Raw genomic sequence first — 27270 nt, forward strand, 5'->3', positions numbered from 1 at the left:
ACCACTGGGCTAAATCCACATCCCTATTTTATAGACGACAAGGTCTCTCAATTGTGTAGGCTGACCTTGACCTTGTGTGATCTCTTGTTTCATTCTCCCAAGTACCTGGGATTATGGAGCCTGGGTATGAAGTGGTTTTCTTATTCCTCTTTCATGCCTGAGAAAGTGGTGTTCAGCTTAATTACACAGCAAATAGTAGCAAAGGCAGATTTTCAAAGCCAGATGATATTCAAAAACATTTTATTTTGGTGGTATTAGGAAATAAATCCAGGGCCTGGAGCAAGCTAGGCAAGAACTCTACCACTTATCTACCCCTCAGCCCTCTAACACATATTTTAACCTACCTTGAGAATCTCCCAATTCTTTGAAGAACCACTAGTTCTTCAGAAAAAGCTTACCATTACTGTCACTGACCATTCAATGGGCCACTTAACTGTTTTAAGTAGTATAGTGTCCAAATTAGGCACAGAAGCCTGTTTATTTCTAATGGAGAGCTAAGTAGTTTTGACGCCCCTTTTACTGGTTCCAAGGCCAGGTTAGATGTCTCTGTATGCCTTTTAAAACAACTGACACTTGTCTCTCTTCCACCAGTCTAAAGTTTCTTGAGGGAGGCTTGGGTGTTGTTTGCTGGTGAATGCTAGCCCTGATATTTATACCTCACACCATAACTCGCACAAAGGGGATGTATGTTAAGTGCACTTATGTACGAATGACCCAGACCTTTTTTTTTTGTACCAAGGATTGAACTGAGGGGCGCTTAACCACTGAGCTACATCCCCAGCCCTTTTAAATATTTTATTTAGAGACAGAGTCTCGCTAAATTGCTGAGACTGGCTTTGAACTCACAATCCTCCTGCCTTAGTCTTCCGAGCTGCTGGGGATTACAGGCGTGAGGCCTTTCTTAATTCTGGTTCTTATCTAGGTGAATTTGGACGTCATCTCTAAAAGGCGACGAATATTACGTCACAAGATGAAGAGCACACATCCTCTGAATATGCAGGATAAGATCCCTGCAAATACGAGCTGTCTAACTGCACTGAAGAGGCGCCGCTCAAAGCAATTAGTGATCATTTATCAAGCGGGGCTGGCGAGAATCGGCCGGCATTAGAATACAAAGCTAACCTTTGTGGTTCCCTCCAGTTCTACTCTGCGAATTCTTTCAGGTCAGTCCCTGCACCCTAAGCGACCACCAAGTCCCAGGCTGGCTGGTGCGAGGCAAGCACTCTACCAACTGAGCTATATGCCCAGCCCCTGGCTGGTACTTTGTATCCACCTCGTGGACCCCGGACTTCCTTGTGCTTTGTGCTTCCGGCGGAAATGCTTTGCTACAGGACGTGACGGAAGCTGGGTGGCCCAAGGGGGCTGTACTTTCTCTTCCTCTGCACGCGGTTGAGGAAACCGGTAGGCCTAAGCAAAGTGTGCCGAATAATGCCGGGAAAACTCCGTAGTGACGCCAGTTTGGAATCAGACGCGGCCATGGAAAAGTTGGAGACCCTGCGAAAGCAAAACGTGAAGGTGATACCGAGGGACCTGGGGCAAGGCAGGACCAGGGGCTGGGTCAACGACAGCAGCGGGTCCCGGCAGTACGGGAGACATGCCGGGCTGGGAGCGTGTGGCACGCGGCGAGGACGGGCCGGGCGTGGGGCTGGGCAGGCGGCAGTCCTGGAGTGGCCCGAGAAAGGCCACATTGGGCCCTTTGGACGCGTCGTCTCCCGGACCGTGCCGGCACTGTAGCGCGGACCGCTTCTCTCTGCTTTTACGGCACCCCATGCTCGAAGTTGAACATCCACGGTTAGGCCCCACGTTGTTGACTCAGACTTAACTCCAGGAGTGAGAGTGCGCAAGGGAATTATAAGTAAGTCTAGTGGAGACTGAAACTTTAGATTGAGGAGATCTTAAACCCGTCCGCGCAGCACACGTGGGCCGCTTAAGCAGTGACATTTTTGTCACTTATTTTACTACAATAAGGGAAGTACAGTTTGTTTCTCGGCAAGCAGCTCATAGAAGACGAGGTAATCCAATTCTTAGTATTTATTGGCAAAATCGTCTTATGTGGAAATGTAGTGAGGGGTGTGCGAACGGAACACCCTGTTTCTTATATAGGTTGGCAGTGTGTAGTAGTCTTAAATTGCCCTGGTAGTCGTTCCATTCTTGCCTGTTGCTTCCTTAGGTGGTGATTTAACTTGTGACCAAGTCTGTTCTGAAAGTCAGTGGAAACAAGATTGCTCCTGAATTTGTGTTGTACACGCCTTATAATTTACTTTCTTTGCTGTTTCTGGGTCATTTTGACGGGGAACTCTTAAAACAGCACTATTTTGGCTTTGTAGGAAGCCCAGGGAGCACCAGATTTGTTACCCACAGTGCTGTGGTAGTGGCTTTAATTTACTCACTCTCCATCAGTTAAGTGGAGATGCTGCAGTCAAGAGGGACATGAGCAGGTCTGAGGATGTGGCTCAGTGATAAAGTGCTTCTGGGTTCAGTCGCCAGTACCTCCCCCTACCCCCCCCCCCCAAAAAAAAAAAAAAAAAAAAAAAAAAGAAGCAGAAGAGAGACATGAGCAAACTCTTGTTCCAAACTTGACCTCACAGATGGAAAAGGGGATGAGAGACTAGCTTATTTTTCAAATATTTGAAGGATGATCATGTGGCAGAGATTACCTCAAATCAGTGATTTGAATGCAGAGGCCAGACCTGAAGTTTCAGGGAGGGAGATTTTAGTTCAGTATAGTTTTTCTGCTTTTGGGATTCACCTGAGGCTCTGTTTGAGAGATGCTAAAGTGACTACAGCACATAATTGTTAGACGTTTACAGTAATATTAAAAGTTGGAGAGGATCAGAGACTGTGTACTTGTAACTTGTGCATTTATTTGTTTTACATATATATATGTATATTTTTACACAGGACGATAGATCGAATTTTTACAGTTTTTGTTTCAGAAAGTGTCTTTGTATGTTAGTTCATTTGCTCTTAAGATAGGCAAGGTGCAGATATTATAACATGATTTTACCTGTATAATTTTAGCAGGGAGAAAGAACTCTTGGTATCATCCATCTGTGGACATATGGCCTTATTTCTGTATTTAAATTAAATTTGGACAGCACCCGATCATTACTTCCTATAGTATTTAGTTCAGGGCCTATGGAGCTCGGATCTCTAAGGAAAATTCTGATTTATAATAATTTGGCCAAAAGGAATTGCATAGTTATTAAGAAGTACTCTTACTTTTTCCAAGCTAATAAACCTATTGATATACATTTATCTCCACATATCTAAGAAGTGGTAGTAAAAAGCATACTGACTTCTATCTTGTCACAGGAGGAATAACAAATGTTGAAATGCCCCATAATTGTGATCTTAAAATGAACCAGAATTATCATCCAAATGTATAGATGTTTTGTTCAGTGTTTGTGTTTTCTTTATTAATTTTTTAGAAAGATAGAAAAGAGAAGCCAAAGTCTAATAAGACTGAAGAATCTGCAGAAGGAAAGGAAGAAACTATTTCTTCCAAAACTAAAAACGTTAAAAAGAAAGCAGGGCCTTCTGAAGCTGACACAAATTCTCCTAAATCCAAAAAGGCAAAAAAGCAAGAGGAGCCTACTCAAGATGACATTATTTCTCCTAAAACCAAAAGTGCCAGAAAGAAAAAGGAACCCCTTGAAAAGAAAGTTGTCTCTCCTAAAACCAAAAAATCAATAAAAAATGAGGAACCTTCTGAAGAAGATGTGGATGCTCCTAAACCCAAGAAGATGAAGAAAGAGAAGGAAGTGAACGGAGATATTGGAGAGAAAAGTCCCAAACTAAAGAATGGATTCTCTCATTCTGAACCTGACTCTAACTCCAATGAAGCAGCCAGTGAAGAAAGTAACAGTGAAATAGAGCAGGTAAAGTTGCATATGTAGAATGTATCTTTCATTGTTAATGTTTCAGAAAAAGAAGTAGATAATTGCTACACATACACATTATTTTTTTAATATTATTGTATTTTTTAATACCTTTATTTTATTTTTTTATATGTGGTGCTGAGAATCAAATCCAGGGCCTCACATATACTACGCAAGTACTCCACCACAGAGCTACAAATGTAGCCCTGTGCACACTATTTTAATAGTAGAAGGGAATTTTATATCTCAGCAATCAGTGGGACTACCTTGAGCTACACTGTGAGACTTCATCTTAAAAATTGTAGTGTTAGGGGCTGGGATTGTAGCTCAGTTGTGGAGTGCTTGCCTGGCATGTGTGAGGCACTGGGTTCTGTTCTCAGAACCATGTATAAATAAATAAATAAAGGTTCATTGACAACTAAAATATTTTTTAAAAGTTGCAGTGTTAGAAAGCCTCCTTTGCAAATAAGTAGATCTGTTTTGGCTTAGGGAAAGTCTTGGTCTGCTTATTTTCAAGTCAGAAAGAGACACAGTTGTGTATTTGAGCACTAACTTTCCTCTGAGGGCTTTCACCAAACAGATTTTGATTTGATAGGCCCACTGAAAAGAGTTTCACATGATTGCATTTGTTTAGGCCATTAAGTAATTTGAGTTGAACAGGATTAAATGTCCTCATGGAACTAAGTTCTTTTACCATTCAGAAACTTAGGTCATGGAAGAAAAGTCATGGACTGGTCATGTAGCTCAGTAGTAGAGTGTTTGTCTAGCACGCCCAAGGCTAGAATTTTAGCATTCATTCATTCAGTAAATACTGGATACTTTTCAGGTACAGAGACAACCTGCTGTTAAATTTTGATGTTTCTTAATAGTACTCTCTCTATATATATAGTCAGTTTAGGATTGTACCTTATGTGGTCTTATATCCTGCTGTTTCCACTTTTATGTAAGCATTTTTCCTTGTTTTTTAAATATTTAATGTTGAATGGCTACATAACCTCTTGTAAATGCTTACAGATTCATTGAATCCTGTTGTTGAACTCTTGGGCTTTGTATTATTATAAAAATCACAGTAACTGCTGTGTCATAGACTTCTGTTCCTGGTTTTCTGTGGTTGTATATGAGGGATGTTGCTATGAAAAAGGGCTAACAACCTGTTCAATACTGGTTTGGAATGGTTATAGGATAGTTATTAGTTGAAACTGATTCTGACTTTATGAATCACACATTATAACATAGTATATATATTTGCTGTTATATACTATCTGCAGATTTTTCCTTTCATCAGGGTTTAATAGATTACTTTAATATATTTCCTTTTAGATGTTGATTTGCTAAAAGGTTTTGCCTTTTTTGGTGGAATTTAAACTGATGTTTTAAAAAGTTGTTTTTGAGGAGATTTTTTTTTTCTTTTTTCTCAGAAGGCTTCTTTATTATCTTTTATGTGAGTTATTATTTCCCTCTGTGGTCCTTGATAGGAAATACCTGTGGAACAAAAAGAAGGCGCTTTCTCTAATTTCCCCATATCTGAAGAGACTATTAAGCTTCTCAAAGGTAATAATCTTGGAAATATCACATAACATCAGAACGTATTCAGAAGCACTGCAGTATTTTTGTTGAATGAACTGGGACATATTCTTATTGTAGGACAATATAGGCAGTCAGGTAATGAAGTAGACCATTATGTTCAGAGTAGAACTATGGTAGTGATAGCTCTGGTTGCCTCTAACAAGTGATTACAATTTATCCTTCATTCAGGAGGAAGGAGGGACTGTATAGAGGGAAAAGAGGGGTGGGAGGGGTGGAGGGGAAGGGAAAAAATAATAGAATGAATCAAACATCATTACCCTATGTAAATGTATGATTATGCAAATGGTATGCTGTTACTCCATGTACCAACAGAAACAACATGTATCCCATTTGTTTACAATAAAAATAAATAAAAAATTTATCCTTAATTAAGAAGTGTAATGATTGATACTGCTGATTAATGCCACGTTCAGTTTTCCTTTTCATCTTCTGTTTGGGGCATCTCTAGGTTAATATGAGACTGATTGTGAATATATCTTTGTCTGTGAATTGTTGGGTAATCTCAGATACTCCACAAAGTGTTTTCTGAATCAGGTACAGCATAGTCTGGATTGCAAAGTATCAGATTTTTCAGGCTCACAAGATTTTATGACAGGTGACTTGCTCTCTTAAAATATAAAATATTTATTATAATTTGGTGCTTTAAAAGTTTATAAATATTTTCCAGATTCTTCATTACCAGAATATATTTGAGCCTGACTTTGTAGTTCTCAAACAAAGGTACAATTCCTTAATTCTGTAGGACTAGAAATCTGAGAATCCTTCAGTCTTGGTTATAGCTGATATTTTAAGAATTACAGTACCAGCATTGGGAGTATAGCTAAGTGGTAGATTGCATGTTTAGAGGGCAAAAGGTCCTGGGTTTAAAACCCATTCCAAAAAAAAAAAAAAGAGAGAATGCAGTGTTGGCTAATGTGATTTGTTTGTTCATAGCCCGTGGAGTGACCTTCCTGTTTCCTATACAAGCAAAGACGTTTCACCATGTCCATAGTGGGAAGGACTTAATTGCACAGGCACGGACAGGAACTGGGAAGACATTCTCCTTTGCCATCCCTTTGATTGAGAAACTTCAGGGTGAGCTGCAAGATAGGAAGAGAGGCCGTCCCCCTCAGGTAACTTTTTTGTTTTTTGAGAAAAAAGATTTATTGCTTTTCTTGCCCCTCAGGTAACTCTAAACACAGACCTCAGGTTCCAAGTCAGCACCCAAAAAACATCTCTGGGGATGGGTTACATACCCAACTATTTTTTATTGGATTCCCCTTAAAGCCAACCATCATGTTTACTATAGATCTTTACCTGAAGGTAAACCAGGATAATTCTTTTTGACACTGTTGTCCACAAACCCTATATATTTAAGTATTGTACTTAAGTGTATTTAAGTACTGTCCTGTGATTGTGATCACCAGTAACATTAGTGTTCATCATATTCCCTTTATTGATTGTACCTGGAGCTCACACATTTGGGTAAGTGTGTTTGACACTAGACAAAGTATTTTTAGTAGAGGAACTTGACAACAGGTTTCATAGCCAGACTGCCTGAGTTTAAATAATCCAGACTCTGCTTCTAACTACCCTTTTGGTTTTAGTTAAGTAATTTGCCCTCCAGTTTCTACCTCAAAAGGCTGTTGTGAGAATTAGATCAGAATAATGCATATATAAAGTACTCAGTAGAGCATAATAAGCAAAAACATTAGCTAATGGTATCATCATCATGAGTATGCTCTTTGCTCAGGTTGTTATTTTCCTGTAATGCTGCTTTATGAAATCTACAGTTCCCTCCTGGAATATCATACATTTGAACATCTACCTCTTTTTATTTATTTATATTTGGTGCTGGGGATTGAATGCAGGGGAATTAACTACTGAGTCACATCCTCAGCCATTATTATTTTTTATTTATTTTATTTTATTATTACTTTTCGGTACCAGGGATTGAACTCAGGGGCACTCAACCTCTGAGCCACATCCCCAGCCCTTTTTTATATTTTATTTAGACAGAGTCTTACTGAATTGCTTAGGGCCTCGCCATTGCTGAGGCTGACTTTGAACTCACAATCCTCTTTCTTCACCCTCCTGAGCTGCTGGGATTACAGGTGGGTGCCACCGTGCTGGGCTTATTTTTTATTTTGAGACAGGGTCTCATTAGGTTGCTTAGGGCTTTGCTAAGTTGCTGAGGCTGGCTCTGAATTTGTGATCTTCCTGCCTCAGCCTCCTGACTTGCTGGGATTATAGGTGTGCACCACCACACCCAGCATCTGCTTCTCTTCTGATTGGTATGATCACAAACTTGTGAGTATATTTGTCAGGAACCATATTTATGATTTTTATAGCACATTAGGAAGCACATAATAGATGTTCTGAAAATATATCAAAAGTTTAACAGTGAGTTGAACTTTCAAGTGAATTCCCAAGTGATAAAGAAACAATGCACAGTACTTTGAAATCAGTGAGGTTTTTCTATTTCAGGTACTGGTTCTTGCACCTACAAGGGAGTTGGCAAGTCAAGTAAGCAGAGACTTCAGTGACATCACGAAAAAGCTGGCAGTGGCTTGTTTTTATGGTGGAACTCCCTATGGAGGTCAAAGTAAGTAAATTCAAAAGCAGGAGAAGGGACGTGTCATCCATTGTTTTGAATACCATGATGGGATTCCTTCTGATCTTCACATCTATCTTCTCTCCCTTGTCTAGTCATTTATTGTATTTGTCTTTTACCATTATTGTTTAAAGATGGTCAAAAGCATGTTTCTGAGTGATGATGAGTTAATTTTGTGTGTGGTTAGTAAGACTTTTGTGTTACCTATCAATATTTATGTAAGGATTCCAAAGGCAACGTGTTGAAAAGTCAAAATTTGAGGTTGTTCTCTTTTGTCATATCAGTCTCTGCCTCCTGCTTGTTTTCTTTCCTGTGGTGAGCTGGCTGACTTTCTTGGGACCCAAGGGCCTAGTGTTGTAGCTCCTGTTTTAGCGCTCCATCACTTCCAGTTAAGACCTTGCAGCTTTAATGTGTAGAGTGGATATGAAGAGTTTGAAGGCATTAAAAAAAGTCTCAGTATTGGCACACAAAGCTTGTGATTTTTTTTTTTTCCCCCAGCTTTGGTAGGATGAATGTAGCTTGGCATCAGAAAGGCATTTGAATCTAGACTGCAAAGTGCCTAGTATGATTCCTAAAGTTAATGGAAACTTGAGAAAGGTGGGTGGGATTTAGCCCAGCGGCAGAGTGCTTGCACAGTACACATAAGGTCCTGAATTCATTCCTTACCCTGAAAAAAGAAAAAGGGAAAAAAAAAAACCTCATCCCATGGCATACATGGAATGCCTCCGTTTTCCCAAATGTTTGTGTACACTATGAGAATATTGACATTCTATCTGATTTTATCCTCCCTATACCTGTTTACATTATAGAAAGTTCTTAGTTAAGATTTTTTTTTTTTTTTAGTTAAACACAATGCCTTTACTTTTTACTTTTTTTATTTTTATGTGGTACCGAGGATCGAACTCAGGGCTTCAGACGTGCTAGGCAAGCACTCTATCACTGAGCTACAACTCCAGCCCCTCTTAATGAAGGTTCTTATTCCGACTCTATGAAACTTTGACACTTTCTGTCTGCCACCTAAAGAGTCATTCTTTCCTGATGCTGCCATCCGCCAGTGATGCACTTTGCTATTGTGTAACTTAATATATTGACTGTCACTTCTTACATGTTTTCCCTGCTGGATTAGAAGCACCTCGAGTGTTTTTGTAGCTGCCTAAAAAGTATTTGTAGCATATTGTTTTGTAGCTGTCTGAGTATTTTAGAAGGGAAGTGCATTTAAATGGTACTCCAGAATGATAAAAAGATTTGCTTTAAACCACAGCTAATCTTTTCTTTGGTGTTCTTTATAGTTGAAAGAATGCGGAATGGGATTGATATCCTGGTTGGGACGCCAGGTCGTATCAAAGACCACCTACAGAATGGCAAGCTAGATCTCTCCAAACTTAAACATGTTGTCCTGGATGAAGTTGACCAGATGTTGGATATGGGTTTTGCTGATCAAGTAGAAGAGATTTTATGTGTGGCATACAAGAAAGGTAAACCCCAAAGTTGAACAACTGATAAAAAGAACCTGAGTAAAGGTGGTGATGAAGTAATTTTCTAAGATATAAATGAAGTTTTGGGGACTAGCAAGGGGATTTATTTATTTAGGAAAATATGCAGTTTTTAAATAATCATGATTTATCATGTAATTGCAATGGGGAAAAGTAAAAGAAAAATTATATATTCTATGAAATTGTCATATTTTGCTTTTGGGGTATTCCAGATGTTCTATGTGTCATTATGTGTATGTGTGTATATGCTTATTATAATCTTAACCTTATGTATTAAAACTAGGCATAAAAGCCCCCTGCATGGGAGCACATGCTGATGAACCCTGCTACTGAGGAGGCTGAGGCAGGATAGGTTGCAAGTTTAGGGCCGCCTAGGCAACTTAGCAAGTCCTTAAACCAACTAAGTGTGACCCTGTCTCAAAATATAAAAAGGCTAGGGATGTAGCCCAGCGGTAGAGTGAGTTCCATTCCCACTATTGGGTGGTGGGACTTCTGCTTACAATTACTTATACAGATTTCCTTCCACCTCAATATCTGAATTAATTCTTTTTTTTTTTTTTTTTTTTTTTAATTTTTTTATTTGTGGTACTGGGGATTGAACCCAGGGTCTTGTGCATGCAAGACAGGCACTCTACCAACTGAGCTATATCCCCAGCTTGAATTAATTCTTTCGGATACATTTTCAAATGTAGAATTACTGCCTTAAATTAAGTTATGACTAGTTATGCTTTTCAATATATATTGTCAAAATTGCTCTTCAAAAGGGATTCTGGGGGCTGGGGAGATAGCTCAGTCGGTAGAGTGCTTGCCTTGTAAGCACAAGGCCCTGGGTTCGATCCCCAGGACCCAAAAAAAAAAAAAAAGGGATTCTGCCAGCTTACCTCATTTGAAATATGTGAGAATGTAATGATAATCTTAAATGGAAACAAAAAATAGTAGGTGACCTCAAGGAATGAATAAATATGAATTCAAAGCTGATAAAATATTAAGGAAATATCAAGGAGCAAATAAGTGGGTATAGAATCTGATTTTTTTTTTTTGTACCAGGGATCAAACCCAGTGGTGCTTAACCACTGAGCCACATTCCTAGCCCTTTTTGTATTTTATTTAGAGACAGGGTCTCACTGAGTTGCTTAGGACCTCAGTTGTTGAGACTGACTTTGAACCTGCAATCCTTCTGCCTTAGCCTCCCAAGCTGCTGGGATTACAGGTGTGTGCCACCATGCCCAGCTTGAATAGGTTATTTGCTCAGAAAATGATACTGGCTGGTTACTGGTCTTTTTGAGTCGATATTTTTCACTTGGTAGATCTCAGTATATTGGAAAAATCTCCTTCATGATTCTTAAAAGACCAGTGAGCAGAAAACAAAATAAGTTTAAAGTACTTTGACTGTTTCAAAGATCCTTTATATAAATTATTCCAGCAGTGTTTCTTTGCATGTTGGAATCCTCTGTTTTTTATTTTGTGTCCTTAATGCATGGCTAGCCTCAAAATAATTTCTGATTAATGTTGGTAGACCATGGAAGTATTAGGTGAGGTAAAATACTGTGTAGCCTTGTTTGGATTATTCATGATGACTTTTTTTTCCCCCCAAAGATTCTGAAGACAATCCCCAAACATTGCTTTTTTCTGCAACTTGCCCTCATTGGGTATTTAATGTTGCTAAGAAATACATGAAATCTACATATGAACAGGTGGACCTGATTGGTAAAAAGACTCAGAAAACAGCAATAACTGTGGAGGTAAATGATTCATTTAGTTGCCGGAATTGGTATAAAATTGTCTATAATTTGTTTCCTTTCTGATAATATTAGGACTGGCAAATACAGTCTTTCCAGATAAATGCTAAATCTGTATGAAAAATCAAGTAAAGATATATTTCTATTTGAGTTGCATATGGTTGTCTGTGTTCTCTAAAATCCATCATCTGGTAGCCTGATTTCAGAATCATTTGAACCCTAAAGTGTCTGAATTATGTAAACAAAGAAATTACCCTTAGAATTTAAACATTAGAGGGCAACTGAGAAATCTGATGTTTTATCCTGAAGCTATTTTCATCTTAGGGTCCGGTACCTAGATGAATTCATTTCACCCAAGGAACAAACTTAGTTCAGTAACTATCGGTTGTACTTTTAAACGAATGAAAGAACAAAACTTACAGAAACTTTTTTTTTCTTTTATTCTTAGTTACTTGACTTCCTGTAGAAATCTGTGGAATCACATTTCTTTTCCTACATTTTCTGCTTAAGTCAGAAAACAGAAGCCAAATACTCTCTGGAGAAAAGGGAGAGACACAGGGGAACAGATCATGTTGCTTTTAACTTTCATGGTTTAGTTTCACTCATTTTTTTTTCCCCCTTAGCAGTGGTGGCAGCAGTCTGCCCTGGTAGGTTTGAGCCCTTGCTTCCAGTACCAAGGCATTAGACCATTGGTATTGAGCATGAAGTTTCAGGTTCCGTCAAGGCTTACTAAATCGACTTTTTTTTCTTCCTTTCCTAAAAGCATCTGGCCATCAAATGCCACTGGACTCAGAGGGCAGCAGTTATTGGGGATGTCATCCGAGTATATAGTGGTCACCAAGGGCGTACTATCATCTTTTGTGAAACCAAGAAAGAAGCCCAGGAGCTGTCACAGAATGCATCTATAAAGCAGGTTGGTTCTTCTCATGCCTGCAAAGCTGGGGTCATTAACAAATCTTGACCTTGGGCATATCTGCTCTTGGTCTGTTCATTCATCTAGTGATTCCCAATTTATCTTAGGTTAGAAATAAGAGGGTACTTTTCTCAATGAATAGTCAGGTTATCCATCCACGTTAGAGCTTATCTAATCTTATCAGTCTCATCATACAGAGAGAAAAGGGTGACTCGAACCTAAAACTACCTTAACAAAGTAGGTTGGATCTCTGGTTTGGTGCTCTCAATCTTAATGGGTATAGTTAAATATAGTTGATTTAATGGTAGAGGATTTAGAAATAATTTGGAGGTTCCTCCATGTAAGAAGATGCATATGTTTTCCCCTTTATTATATTTTTGGCATGAATATCATTAAAATACTATCTCTTAACAAACCTAGCTGAGGATGTATTGGTGAAGCTAGTATTTTTAGGCCAGTTTATTTCTTTGGCAGGATGCCCAGTCATTGCATGGAGACATTCCACAGAAGCAAAGGGAAATCACCCTGAAGGGTTTTAGAAATGGTGATTTTGGAGTTTTAGTGGCAACCAATGTCGCTGCACGTGGGTTAGACATCCCTGAGGTTGATTTGGTTGTACAAAGCTCTCCACCAAAGGTATGTGTTTTATACCTAGATTTTACTTTGTTACTTGCATGTACTTGGTAATAAATAATCTTTTCAGTGCCAGTATGCTAAGGGTGAATTTAAAAACGAACCTGTTAGAGTTGACATGTGAGTGTCAGAACAGTCAGTGGGCAGAGGTTGGAATGATGGACTTTCTGGCTAGATGGGGGAGTCCTGAGAGGCTTCATGGAGGTAGTACAGTTTTGAACAGGACCTTGAAATTGGAAGATTTAAATGTTTACTTTAGTTGTAGCTACTTAAAAATTGGAAATACATATGTGCCTTTATAGGAAAAAGCACTGTTTACACAATGTTCTTTGTATGTTTGCCTAGGATCACTGTTTTTGAGGATTTAAACTGAAGTGCTAAGGGACCTCCTCCCTCCTGAACCAGGCACACCACACTTGCTAGCCCTCGTTCACCTTTGCATAGGCTTCTTAGGTGTTTTTTTGTTTCTGTTGTGTCACTTATGTGCTTTATCCCAATAGGATGTAGAGTCTTACATTCATCGTTCTGGGCGGACGGGTAGAGCTGGAAGGACAGGGGTTTGCATCTGCTTTTATCAGCACAAGGAGGAATACCAATTAGCACAAGTGGAGCAAAAAGCGGTAAAAATATTTTCCTAGCTTTCATCCAGCAGATACCGTGTTCTAAAGTTTATCTTAGACTTTTTAATTTAATTTTTATTAATTCAAATTATTATTTTTACTTCTAGCACGTGACCCTGACTGAAAACTAGTTAGATATACGTTGTTTTATATTGTCTTACAAAGCCCATTTTGAAATGATTTTGTATTTGAAAATGGTTTCCTTTTCATGTTTGAAAAGCATTTTTTGGATTATGGTAATATGAACATATTAGAAATATTGAATCAGGTATAGGAATTACTTGAAAACCAAAAGAATGGTGTGGTTACTGTCAAAAGGGTAAAGGGAGAGGAGAGACTAATTTTCCTTATAGAATTTTATTTTATTTTATTTTATTCATATTTTGCGGAGGAGTGGGCAAAACAATCCTTTACTTCTGGCAGAAGGGTGTGCTATGGAACCTGGCTAGCAAGGGCGCCTGGGTAGGCATTCCATCTGCTTGTATCTTGAACCTAATGCAGTGCTACTGTGATTGGAGGTAGAATTTTTTGTGGAGGGAGTACCTGGGGTTGAACTCAGGGACACTCAACTACTGAGCCGCATCCCCAGCCCTGTTTTGTATTTTATTTGAAGACAGTGTCTCATTGAGTTGCTTAGTGCCTCAATGTTGCTGCTTTGAACTCAAGATCCTCCTACCTCAGCCTCTGAGTGGAGGTAGAATTTTTAACAATATATATAGTACTTCCTCCTCTGGGAGATGAAGCTTAACCTCCTCTTTTCCCCTTGAGTGGACTGCATTTCATGCCTGAATAGTAACTGACTTACAAAGATAGGAGTATGTGTCAGGCATAAAATGTACCCTCCTGTAATCCCAGTGATTTGGGAGGCTGAGGTAGGAGGATTGCAATTTGGAGGTCAACCTCTGCAATGTAGTAAGACCCTGTATCAAAAAAAAAAAAAAAAAAAAGGACTGGGCTATAGCTCAGTGGTAAAGTGTCCCTGGGTTCAATCCCCAGTACCAAAAAAAAAAAAAAAAGTAATGAAGTATGAAGGAGGTTGATAATTTTTTTCCTTTGTACTGGGGGTTGAACCTAGAAGTGCTCTGTCACTGCGCCATCCATCCCCAGCCTTTTTAAAACTTTGAGACAGGATCTTACAAAGTTGTCAAAGCTGGCTTTGAATTTGGCAGTCCTCCCCTCCCTAGTAACTGGGACTATAGGTGTGCCACCTCCATGTTTCAGTTTTGGGAGTTGGAGCTTTACAGTGGAGAATCCAGCAAACATTACCTGAGCCAGGGAATCTCAAATTAGGCCTGTTCCACAAAATAACTGTTTAAAGCTGTTAGGGTCATGGAAAACCAGGACATACAGTCTAGGATTTAGTTAATAGTAATTTTATCCATGTTGGTTTCTTAGTTCTTAAAAATGTACCGTAGTAATGTAAACTGTTAACAATGTCAAGAATTTGGTGGATGGTATGCAGGAACTGTACTGTCTTTGTACCTTTTTTGTTTTTTTTTTCAATACTTTCATTTGGTAGATATAAAAAAGGATGGGACTACTTAGTCATGGAAATAAGTGATGACCATCTTATGTTAAACTATGGATCATTTTCTTATAGGGAATTAAATTTAAACGAATAGGTGTTCCTTCTGCAACAGAAATAATAAAAGCTTCCAGCAAAGATGCCATCAGGTATGTTTCCTACCATCACTGTGGACTGTTTAGTGTTTGGTCTATGTATTGAATGCGAATGCTTTTGTGTAGTACAAAATTTGGGATTTGACCTTTTAAAATTTATTTTTTACTTTATTTGTTTTTATTTTCTGCAGTTCTGAGGCTTAAAATCCCAACTCTCTCCCCCATCCCCTACATACACACACAGTACTGGGGATTGAGCCCAGGGGTATTCAGTAGTCTACCACTGAGCTATATCCCCCAACTCTTTTTTTTCCTTTTGAGACAGGATCTCTCTAACTTTCCCAGGCTGGCCTTAAACTTGCATTACTCTTAGCGCAGCCTCCCAGATCACTATGATTACAGGCATGTGTCACCATGCCCAGCTTTTATTCATTATTTTGGCGAAGTACATATCCTCATTTAAGGAATGATGACTAAGATGTGATAGAGGTGCTTCCTATCTAGGCACTGGTTAGACTGGATCACAAATTACATTCCAGATCTTCATTAACTTAGTCCCCAACCTGTTAGAAAGAAAACTAATTTTTTTGGTAGTGGGGATTGAACCTAGGACCTCACACTTGCTAGGCAAGTGCTGTACCACTGAGCTATATCCCAAGCCCTAAAAACTGATTATTTCTGTAGGTTCTAGTAAATATCTATGGTGAGGATTGGGTAAGCTAAGTGTTTGTCAGTGGAGGTGTTATTCGCATTGAGAACAAGAGCATCTTTGTATGAGATTATCCTACAAACTGAAGGATATTTAGAATTCCTGATTCCCTTGTGCAGCATATGCCTGGGGTAAGTAGGGTTGGCATTATAAAAACCATTTTCCTCCTAATGTTGAGCTACATCCCCTGCTAAGGAACTACTGAGTTTGAGAATCAATTTGAGAGTACTCATTGCACATACTGTTATACATGTGTGAAATGCTTGTCTGAAAAATAGGCAGGAGGACTGGATCCAGCCTGTCCTTCATGCCTTAACCCCAGAAAGCAGTGCTTTACTCTCAAGTCAGAATGACAAACAGAAGGACTGGGGTGTGACTCAGTGGTGCCTCTTTTGCCTAGCATGCAAGACACCCTTGGTTCAATTCCTAGCATCACAAAAAGGAAGAGTCCACAACAGAATGGCAAGCAGCCCTGCTACTGCAGCATCAAACTGGTGACTGGGTGGTATTCAAGTATGGTATAATAGTGCTCAGGATTCAATAAACTGAGGTTAATTTAAGATGATACAGTATATGAGCATGAAGATGTAAAATGGGTATTTCTTGAAAACCTTAATAATGAAAGAATATTTCACATTAAGAGAGCAGCAGGGGCTGGGGTTGTAGCTCAGTGCTTGCCTAGCACATGTGAGTCCCTGGGTTTGATCCTCAGCCCCACATAAAAAAATAAATAAAAAGGTATTGTGTCCATCTATAACTAAACAATATATTTTAAAAAAGAGAGTGCAGCAGCAGCAGCAGACATGACCATAGCATCAGATCTCACTGTGAAGAACAGTGGTAAGATAAGGGATAGATTCTACCAGGAACTGTATCCAAAAGAGGTTATTTGGGGCAGGGGTAAGGGAGGGAAGAATGGACATAGAAGTAATTGTGTAGTTAATCTATGTACACAGCTGTCCTCAGTATAGTTTTATAAAGTTTATTAAACCTGAAATATAAAGTTCAAAGAATTTGATCTGTAGATATATTACTTTTAAATGTCCATTATAATTTTAAAAATAGGGACAATCCATGATTAAAAGAAATGCTGAAGAACAGCTTATTAATGATAGCTTGGCAAAGTACAGCAGATGAAGATTTTAACTCAATAGTTTTAAAAATTATTTTAGTTTCACATGCTTTTCCTTAAGTGGTCCGTAGATGATGTTCTTAGGGTACTGGCTTGGGAGGAGAAAAGAGATAAAAGATGCTAGTTATATATAAGAGACAGGCTCTTGAGTGGTAGCCCTGTCACAAGAGACTGCCTTATATAACCTGGCTTTTCCTTTTACTGGAGGATCTTTCAACTTTGAGATGTGTTTATTATAGCTAAGACAGTAGTGAGCACCTACCATATGTATGGTTTCATAAAATTCCCTATCAATTTGAACCTGAATGGGTACAGGCATGGTGGTGCATGCTTATAATCCCAGCAACTTAGAAGGTTGAGGCAGAAAAGGATTGAAAGTTTGAGGCAAGCCTCAGAAACTTAGCAAGACCCTGTCTCAAAATTTATAAAAAAGACCTGGGGATGTACATAAAGTGCACTTGGGTTTAATCCTCGGTACCAAAAAAAATAAATGAGTAAGTAAACCTGATTTGGGACATTTTTTTTCTTTTTTTCTCAGAATGTGAATAGCTATAGTATTTTCTGATTCTAAAAATAACAATTATTGGGCTGGGGATATAACTCAGTTGGCAGAGTGCTTGCCCCACTTGCACAGGCCCCGGGTTTAGTCCCCAGCACCACAAAAAAATTAAATAAAAATAACATTGGCGAAAAAATGTTTGGTATTATTTATCATTGTTTTTAATGGCAGTATGGCATTTCATTGAATAAACATTTTTCTTTGTATCTGTGTATATAAAAAGACCATCTTGATGTACATTTTCAAATTCTTTAACTTTCAGCATATTGTTAGTCACACTGTGCTGTTACTTGTAACTTTTCTCCTAACAAATATATGCTCAATCAAATCATAGGCTTTTGGACTCTGTGCCTCCCACTGCCATTAACCACTTCAAGGAGTCAGCCGAGAAGCTGATAGAGGAGAAGGGAGCTGTGGAGGCCTTAGCAGCAGCGTTGGCACATATTTCAGGTGCCACATCGGTAGATCAACGCTCCTTGATCAACTCAGAAGCGGTAAACTTTTTTCTTTTTTTTGGCCATGCTGGGGATTGAACCCAGGGCCTCCAACTGAGCGATATCCCCAGCCCAGAAGCAGGAAAATTCTGATGCTTTATAGTTTGGGGTTTTAGTAGGATTTGAAAGGGTTCGCTTAAACTTGGTAGTTTCTGCTTTCTTGTGAAAGTAGGAAGGTACTAACAGTATTTTACCATTTTTCTAATGAAAATATATATTCAGATCCATAGAGACAAAATAAATTAGTGTTTGTCCGTGGTTGGGTGGAGGTGTAGTAATGACTGCTAATGGGCCTGAGTTTATTTTTGAAGTGATGAAATGTACTAGAATCATAAATAGTTGTGATGGTTGCAAACTTAGTGAATGTACTTAAAAAACTCACTGCATTTTATACTTAAAATTGAATTTTGAGGTATATGAATTATATCTTAATTCTTTTAATTCCTTAAGAGCCCAAATATATATATATACATAAATATAGTATAATTTAGCCAGTATATCTAGAAACTTTTTAGAAAGTATATGTTTCTAGAAAGGATGGATTGTATAGAGGAAAAAGAAGGGTGGGAGGGGTGGGGGGAAGGAAAAATAATAGAATGGGACAAATGTTACCCTATATACGTGTATGATTACACAAATGGTGCGACTCTACTTCAGTGTACAACCAGAGAAACAACAGTTGTACCCCATTTGTTTACAATGAATCAAAATAAATTATTTTAAAAAAGAATAATAATAATAAAAAGAAAAAGACAATACTGAAACAACTATACTTTCACTAACATTTAGTGTAAATTATTTAAATGAATTAAAATCCAACAGAATAAATGGAGTGATAACCTCAAAAAAAAAAAAAAAGAAAGTACATGCTTTTATTAACCCTTTTTTATAACTTGAATATAATTTAGCCAGGATATCTTAGAAACTTTTTAGAAAGTAAATGCTTCTATTAACCTTTTTTTATAAGGTGAAGTTCTGAAGTTTTTATTAAGATATATATTTACATGTAGTTGTAAGAAATAATATGAGGTCCCTTGTACATTGCCCAGTTTCCCCCAGTGGTTATATTTTAGAAAACTGAATTACCACAATAAAGATGCTGACACACTGATGCAATCTACCAGTCTTATTAAGAGACACGCTGACTCTGTGTCTCTCCAGGGGGCAGTGTGTGCTTCTAGAGAACTTCCAGAAATACTGTAAGGCTAAGTGTTTACAATGTAGGTTTGTTGTTGAGACCTTTTTGTTGTTTGTTCCCTTTCTTCCATAAGGGTTTTGTGACCATGATCTTGCGGTGCTCAATTGAAATGCCGAACATTAGTTATGCTTGGAAAGAACTTAAAGAGCAACTGGGCGAAGATATTGATTCCAAAGTGAAGGGAATGGTCTTTCTCAAAGGAAAGCTGGTAAGGCTGGGCCCTCTGTCAGACTTAATTTTGGTTCAGTTGCTTAACGTGGGCAGGAAAACCGAATGATGTCCTCTCAGTGTTCTGTGGGGATGGTGCCTTTACTTTTTCACTGTATCTGCTCTGGGTCCTACAACTGAGAGGCTTTTGGTTACTGATAATTACCCATGTCTTTATCTCCAGCCCAAACCATTCTGTACACCATGCCAGCCATAAAGATCAAACTGTTTCACTGATATCTTCACATGGCTTAATTAAGTAACTAATTCAGACCTTTTTTTCTTTTTTCTCTCTCTGTCTCTCTCTGTTTTTTTTTTTTTTTTTTTTCCCTGTAGTACCAGGGATTGAACTCAGGACCTTGCACAGGCTATGCAAGCACTCTTAACACTAAGCTATACTCCCAGCTCTTTTTTGTCTTTTGAGGCAATGTCTAAGTTACTGAGGCTGGCTTCTAACTTGTAATCTTCCTACTTCAGCCTCCTGAGAAACTGGGATTACAGGCATGCACCACCATGCCCAGCTTTAGTTCAAATTCTTGAATTCAGGTTCAAAATTTAAACTTCTGCTGGGTGTGGTGGCGCACACCTATAGTCCCCAAGGCTCAGGAAGCTGAGGCAGGAGGATCATAAGTTGAAAGCCAGTCTCAGCAACTTAGCGAGGCTCTAAGCAACTTAATGAGAACCTGTCTCAAAATAAGGCTGGGGATGTTGTCAGTGGTTAAGCACTCCTTGGTCAATCCCTGGTACAAAAAAAAAAGAATTCTTGCCTACCAAACCTGGAAAACTTCATCTTCATTGTTCCTTTGTGGGAAAATGGGAGTGAAAGGCACAGGTTTACTATGAAAATAGTTTTGACTGGAATCCTGAAGAGTCTGAAGTTTCCAAAAGTGCACTGCTAATGGAACAAAAAAAATTTACCCCATAGTTTATGTGGAGTTGTTTGAGGTAAATAGTATGATCAGACAGGCGGTAAGCTGTCTTGAGGTGAAGCTAAACCTGCCCCAATTTCTAGTTTCAACTCTGTCTCATCACTCCCAACTCCTTTTACTCTGGCAGTGGCAAATGTACCATGCAGTCTCATCCAGAGTGAAGACTGAGCCCCTACTTTTCTAGTATTTTACCCTCCACAGTGTCCTTTATGACTTTTTCCTTAAATCTCCTTGTGAAACTTTGATAGCCTTAACAGGCATAATTAGGGGCATCTTTATCTGTACTTCAGAGTTCTTAGGACATAACATTTATTTAGGTGATTTTTACCTTGCTGTCTTTGTTTTCTGACTGAAATCCTCAAAAGCACTGTTATCTGCTCAGTGGTAAAATCTGCTTTCTGATCAACTATACCCCCAGTGAATGGTGTTGTACTCTAAACACTAAGTAAGTATGTGAATGAAAAGTCCCACAAATGACAGAATCCATCAGTACTTGATGATACTTGTGTTAATATTGTGTGAACTGCTGGGCAAAAGGAGTGTTTCTGATGAAGTCCTGTAGTTAAAGATGATAGGGAGAGGAGAGGCTATGCTTGCTAGAGGATAGTTTGACATGCTTGTGGACATGCCCTTGGAGAGGACAGCATTTACTGTCAAAGGTCTTATTATATAAGGTATTAACTTTTCTTACTCTTTCACAGGAAGCTGAATTATGAAAAACTAGAAAATTAACAGTTTTTGTTTCTTCCTGCCTCTTAGTTTGGTCATTCTAAATAGCTGGCAGTGCTTTTCTAATGGAAGGGAGTAAACTGTAATGGTTTTTAAACCCTACACACCATATTTTAAATAACTTAAATAGTTGCAGGGCCTTACACAAGTCAATTAGTCTCTCCAATCCTGTTTCCTCAGCTGTAAAATACAGCTAGTAGCCTTTCCGTACCACCCCACAAGATCCAAATTAAATCCTTGTTATTTAAAAAAACAAAAACAATAACAACAACAAAGTGTAGTTTGAGAGGTACTTGAGGATTAAGCACAGTGTGATAGCCAAGAATATGTTTACAGTCAGGAAGTTTTACACATTATTTTGAGTCCTTCTTAACTATTCCTTGGCTTTCTGCTGTTGTGCTTTTGGGAGCTAAAGTGTATTGGCCTTAGACTTAAAGTTCATCTAAAATTAATATCCGAAAGCTGGTTGCAGTGGTATGGTATATGCCTGGGAGGCTGAGGCAGGAACATCATGAGTTCAAGGTCAGCCACACCCTGTCTCTAAATAAATAGATAAAAACCAGGTGAGTTTTATTTATTATTTTTTTTGTATTGCCTTATATATTGTGGTATCATTTGGTGCGTATTGATTAGTTTAACTTATTTTTCTTTGGTTTCTAGGGTGTTTGTTTTGATGTCCCTACTGCAGCAGTCACAGAAATACAGGTATTTTTCTCTTGGATTTTGTTTGTTTTTGCAGTACTAGGGGTTGAACCCAGGGCCTTACACATACTAGGCACATGAACCACACCCTCAGCCCCTTTCTTTTGGACATTTAAAGTTAACTACCTAAGTTATATAGTGTTCATTATGAAAATGATAGGGTGGTGAACACAACAGCTCTGGTCTCTTACCAAAAGACAGTTGAGAATTACATTTTGGTACTTTTTTCCTCCTGTTGTTGAACCCACCTTTTTTCCTTTCTAGAGTTGTGAATGACGTCCAAGCCTTCCCCACCCATGTTATATATGTTTTCATACACGTTTTAACTTAAGAAATGCATTTGTAAACATGTATTTGTTTAATTACCTCTGACAGAGACCACATAGCAGTTGAATTGAAAAAACATGCAGTGAGGAAGGCTCATAATGAAAGTTATTTTCTAGTGACTTTTGGGCCATGAGGGTCAGTATTTGGAACAGTGGCCTTTTAAGCACTTACATTATCAGCCTAGTTGTTTGAGAAATGGCAACACATATGTTGTCTTTCTCATGCCTTAACCAATTTAATAAAAATCAAAGCAATTGAAAACAAAACTTTCTCTCGACAGGAGAAATGGCATGATTCACGACGCTGGCAGCTCACTGTAGCCACAGAGCAACCTGAGCTGGAAGGACCACGGGAAGGATATCGAGGCTTCAGGGGTCAGCGAGAAGGCAACCGTGGTTTCAGAGGACAGCGGGAAGGAAAAAGAGGCTTTAGGGGACAGCGAGGAGGAAATAGAAACTTCAGAGGAGGATCAGGAGGTGGAAACAAAAGCAACAGGTCCCAAAACAAAGGCCAGAAGCGGAGTTTTAGTAAAGCATTTGGTCAGTGATTAGAAATAAAGGATTTATATGGCAGAAACAGGACTGTGGCACCATGGAACTGAGTGGTATTTTTCACACAAAATTGAAAGCTTGTTGTTTTCTTTTGACCACTTGGCCAGTTCCCATCCCTTGAAAAGAGACAGGCTTAATCTAAATTATTTCATCTGATCATTATAATTTCTAATTTTATTGCTTTTATTGGGTTTTCCTTTTGAAAAGTAAAGAATTCATTATACTTTTATTCTGATATACTTTCTGTAGATACAAGATAAAATCAAGCATGTTTGTCTATACTTGTAAGTTGATCTGTCTTTTTTTGTGTGTGTGTTAGGGATTGAACCCAGGGCCTTCCACATGCTAAGCATGTGCTCTACTACAAAGCTACATCCCCAGTCCCTGAAAGTGTCTCTTAATAGTATGTTTCTCTAAAGTAAATACCCAAGGAAATGCAGCAATCTCTGGAGGACCATGTTAGCCTTCAAAAGTGAAAGCTTTGTTTTGTAATTGGCATTTTTCAGCCTTCTGCCAGACATTTACTTGTGTGGTCCTATAACTTGTCTTCTGAGAATTTATACTGAACAATGTTTTAAAATGAGGTTTCAAACTTAGCTGGGTTGTGATGGTTTATGCCTGTGTATATGCTGTAGTTTTGGAGGATGAAATACATTCAATATAGATTACCCATGATTGTGTTCATTTTTAAACGCTTTTAGCTTCTCACATAAGGTGAGTCATGCTTTAGTAAATTCTTCACAGATAATATATATATAGAAGTACATTTTGATAGAAAGGCAGTGTCTTTAAGGAATTCCAAATGTATAAAATGACTCCATATCTTTTCTTATGAATAAGGAGGCTGGATAAATACTGTTTAAATGATTGTACTCCACTTCTTCCTATTGGAAGATCAACATTATTTTTCAAGAAGAAATTAAGGGAGTAGGGGGCACAGGTTTGTGTAGAGTATGTCTAAAAAATTCTCACTGAAAATATTCTTCACATGTGAGAAGGAAATATAACTGGAAAGCAAAGAGAACAAGTGAAGATGCATGATAAAGCATTCTTTTAATGGTGACAATTTAATGATTCATGAGTATATCAAGAGGTTAACTTCTAATGGGCAAGCTAGGGTTTTTAGGGAGAATGGTCCAATTTAGTTTCTCAATGGCCTAGATTTTAAAACCACAGAGTAGGACCTGTTTCTGTAAAGCTTATTCTCTATTGAAACATTTTCACTGTTTAGAGACTTCCTTTTAAGAAAAACTGTATGGTTTTTTTAAGTTGTTCTTTTGTGGGAACTGAATTCTTAATATTGCTCCTCATCAGATAACTATACCTGAGAACTCCAGTATTTGTTGGAAACATCTACTTAGCATGGGAGCTTAAGAGTGGCATTGTCCTCTTGCATTCATTTCCAGAAATTATCTTTGATATGTTTTTTTTCCTGACTGCCTCTTACTCTTTACTTCAGCTCCTGACCATTGAAAACATCCTTCTTCTGTTTGAGCTTCAGTTTTATCCTTAAGTCTGGGACCAGGTGTTTTTTGCTGTCTCAGAATTCTCTTGGCTTTTATTCTTTGAACCATTTGTCAGTTTTTATCACTTTGTTTATATTCCTCATGAATTTCTATTAAGCCACAGAGAATTAGAAGGTATTTGATGACAGTCCACATGTGCCTTGTGGGTTATAATTTATTAGATTCTGGTTTTGTCCGTATACTGAACATGCTTAAAAAACAACTAAACATTTCACAATTTGGATACAAATGGGTATCAGGCAGTTTCAAAGAATATAGTAACTGCATGGTGGTACACATCTGTAATCCCAATTATTCTGGAGCTAAGGCAGGAGCATCACAAGTTTGAGACCAGCCTGGACAAATTAGTAATACTTGTTCAAAATAAAATTAAAATAAAAAGTAAAATTAAAATAAAAGTAGCTGGAGTGTGGTTTAGTGGTAGAGCACTTGTCTAGCTTGTGAACCTTGGGTTTTATCCCCAGTACTAAAAAAATATGGTAGCTGTCTTTCAGGAAGTAACAGCTAAAACTTTTTATTATGGGTTAGCCTGAATTAGAAAAATGATCAGGCATAAATCAAGAGTGAAAAGGAAGATTAATAGAAATTTCACTTTATACAACTTAATTTTAAGAAAAGCATGGCTCTTTCAATAAATGAAGCTAACATTTTTTTGGATTCCAGAGTTCAAATCATATTTGTAAATGTATAATTGAGCTATTATTCGGTTTAAATGAACTTGTTGGGCTAGCCTGGGAAATGTTACCATTTTTACTATTTTCTACAAAGAAAATATTTTCAGAGCTATGTGTCAAATAATTCAATGGACTTAAAAATTACAACCCATTTTTGTGTTTGAGCCCTGTGCTATTTCCTCTGCACTGTACATAAAATGTTTTTACTGTAAATTAATTGATATACTGCTTTAAGCCATAATAAAAAAAGATGTTAGTACTATATGGTTTGGGTGACTTTGTTTTCTAAAATGAAAATACCCCAAAATCTTGCATAAAACAAAGTCACCCTATATCTAATATTTTGGTGAGCAATTTTCTATATATTCATTTATAAAATTAGACTCATCCTGTTTTGTGACTCATCTGGAATTGTTCCCTTACCCCCAACACTCTGTATACCTTTCTGTAAATACAGATCTACAATGACTGTTTTTTAGTTTTTTTGGCACAAGGGATTGAACTTGAGTACTTTACCTTTACCTCTGAGCTATATATCCCCAGCCTTTATTTTTTTTTTATGTTTTTAATTTGTGATGGTCTTACTGAGTTGCTGAGCCTATCCTCAAACTTGGGCTCCTCCTACCTTAGTCTCTCAAGTAGCTGGGATTACAGATATGTGCCACCATTCCCTAGTCCTGTGATATTTTTGAAAACTTTTCTCAAATAGATAATGCCACTATACATTTAGACTGACTAGCCACATTGGTTTTTCCTCATTTTTCACTATCATAGCAACCCTAAAGTTAATATCCTCCTTTATATCTGTATACTTGCTGTCATTTTAGGATATGTTTTCTAAAAGAATTGCAGAATGAAAGTGAATGTACGTGAGATTTTGGTGTAAAATGCTCTCCAAATCAGTACCACTTTACACTTCAACCATTGTCTCTGAGAACCTGGTTCTTCACAGCACTGCACAACTGAATTTTATCTTGTCTTTCTCGGTTTGCAAGGCACCAAGTAAAATTGCATTGTTTTTGTGTGTCTTTTAATTAAGGATTAACATCTCACAGTGGCTATAATTTGTATTATACACTTAAATTGGGAGCTGTCTTCTTGATAAGAGTTTTTTATTATTAACATATACCATTTTCAGATTTTCATTTGTATTTTAACTGAAGTGTTTTTACATGGAACTTTGTTTTTATGCAAATGTATCCAGTCTTTTATTGTTTTTATTACCAAGAAAATGCCTAAATAAACCCTCTAGCTTCACTTGCTCATAATTGACTTTAAAATCACTAATTTTGGAGGTTATGCAGCTGGGCAATACATTATTATTTTCTCACTAGCTTTGCTATAGGTAATACCTTTGATGTGATAATGGTTGTCTAGGGTATTTTTCAGGGTCTTACTGAAAAATTTTTACTTGGGCTTGCAGATAATCTGGTGGATTACTGGAAGGGAATGAAAATGCCTACCATTTCTGTCTTCATAGTGTCTGTCTGCTTTGTAGCCTTAACCTTTGAGTCAGGTTCCACATACTTCTGCATGTAGACATGTTGATCACTTGAAAAATGTTTTGTCCAAAACCATAATACAGTGGTAACCTAAACTCCCATAGTGTCTCCCCACACTCTTCAAGGCTAAAGACACCTACCAACTTCCATGACTACAAACACCAACAGTGCAAGTTGAATGACAAGAAGAGGCAACTTTCTTTGCCTATACCCAGTATGCATGAATATTTCTCCCCTATATTAGCCTATCTGTCCCACGTTAGTCCTATCCTGTATCTTTGCCCTGGAGTGGAGAAGCTCATTTGTGAATATGGGTTCTTCCCCATTCTTGGAACACCAAATAAAGCTTTTCTCCCCAACACTGGTCTTTCAGATTTGGTTTTTCTGTGGGATAAGCTTCTGAACCTGGGTTCTGATTATATGTCTTTAATTCAGTCTAGTTGATGAGGATTAAGTAGGGATCTAGCTTTATTTGTCCTCCCAAATGACTAATTTACACCGTGTATGTTGCCTGTTTTTGTAAATTTTTAGTTGTAAGTGGATGCAATACCTTTATTTTTATGTGGTGCTGAGGATCGAACCCAGTGCCTCACATGTGCTAGGCAAGCACTCTACCACTGAGCTACAAACCCCAGCCTTCCTAACTAACTTTTGAAATACCACCTTTACTGTATGATTTACAAATTTTTTTCAGGTTATTTTTAAATGTTTCCATTGGAATTGCATAGAATTCACAAAATGCATCGAATTCTCTAAAAACATTGCTTGTAATTTTTATAAAATGTATTCTATTTTGGGTTTGAGGTAATTTTAAACTACAAAAATGTTGCAGAAATAGCTGGATGTGGTAGTGCATGCCTATATTGCCGGCTACTTGAGAGGCGGAGGCAGAAGGTTAACCTGAGAATATAGCCAAATTCAAGGTTAACCTGAGAATATAGCCAGACTGTCT

General features: G+C 38.0%; 1 protein-coding gene across 1 annotated transcript; it reads left to right on the top strand.

The window, feature by feature from the left end:
* Positions 1-1363: 1363 nt before the first annotated feature.
* Positions 1364-26079, top strand: Ddx21 (DExD-box helicase 21). The gene is made up of 15 exons (XM_047553143.1): positions 1364-1515; positions 3432-3881; positions 5357-5432; positions 6402-6580; positions 7935-8052; positions 9351-9536; positions 11151-11296; positions 12057-12206; positions 12681-12842; positions 13340-13459; positions 15060-15133; positions 17814-17973; positions 19245-19379; positions 21697-21741; positions 22346-26079. The coding sequence occupies exons 1-15, from the start codon at positions 1429-1431 to the stop codon at positions 22610-22612; spliced, it is 2355 nt and encodes a 784-aa protein (XP_047409099.1). The 5' UTR covers positions 1364-1428; the 3' UTR covers positions 22613-26079.
* The last annotated feature ends 1191 nt before the right edge of the window (positions 26080-27270 follow it).

The sequence above is a fragment of the Sciurus carolinensis genome, chromosome 5 (genome assembly GCF_902686445.1).
Source record: "Sciurus carolinensis chromosome 5, mSciCar1.2, whole genome shotgun sequence".
Lineage (NCBI taxonomy): Eukaryota > Metazoa > Chordata > Mammalia > Rodentia > Sciuridae > Sciurus > Sciurus carolinensis.

Bases quoted from the DNA above. Each gene is read 5' to 3' on its own strand.
- Ddx21 (XM_047553143.1), top strand. From the start codon at position 1,429: ATGCCGGGAAAACTCCGTAGTGACGCCAGTTTGGAATCAGACGCGGCC. The intron at 9,537-11,150 runs GTAAACCCCAAA...TTCCCCCCAAAG, and splicing joins ATGTGTGGCATACAAGAAAG to ATTCTGAAGACAATCCCCAA. The intron at 17,974-19,244 runs GTAAACTTTTTT...TTCTTCCATAAG, and splicing joins CCTTGATCAACTCAGAAGCG to GGTTTTGTGACCATGATCTT.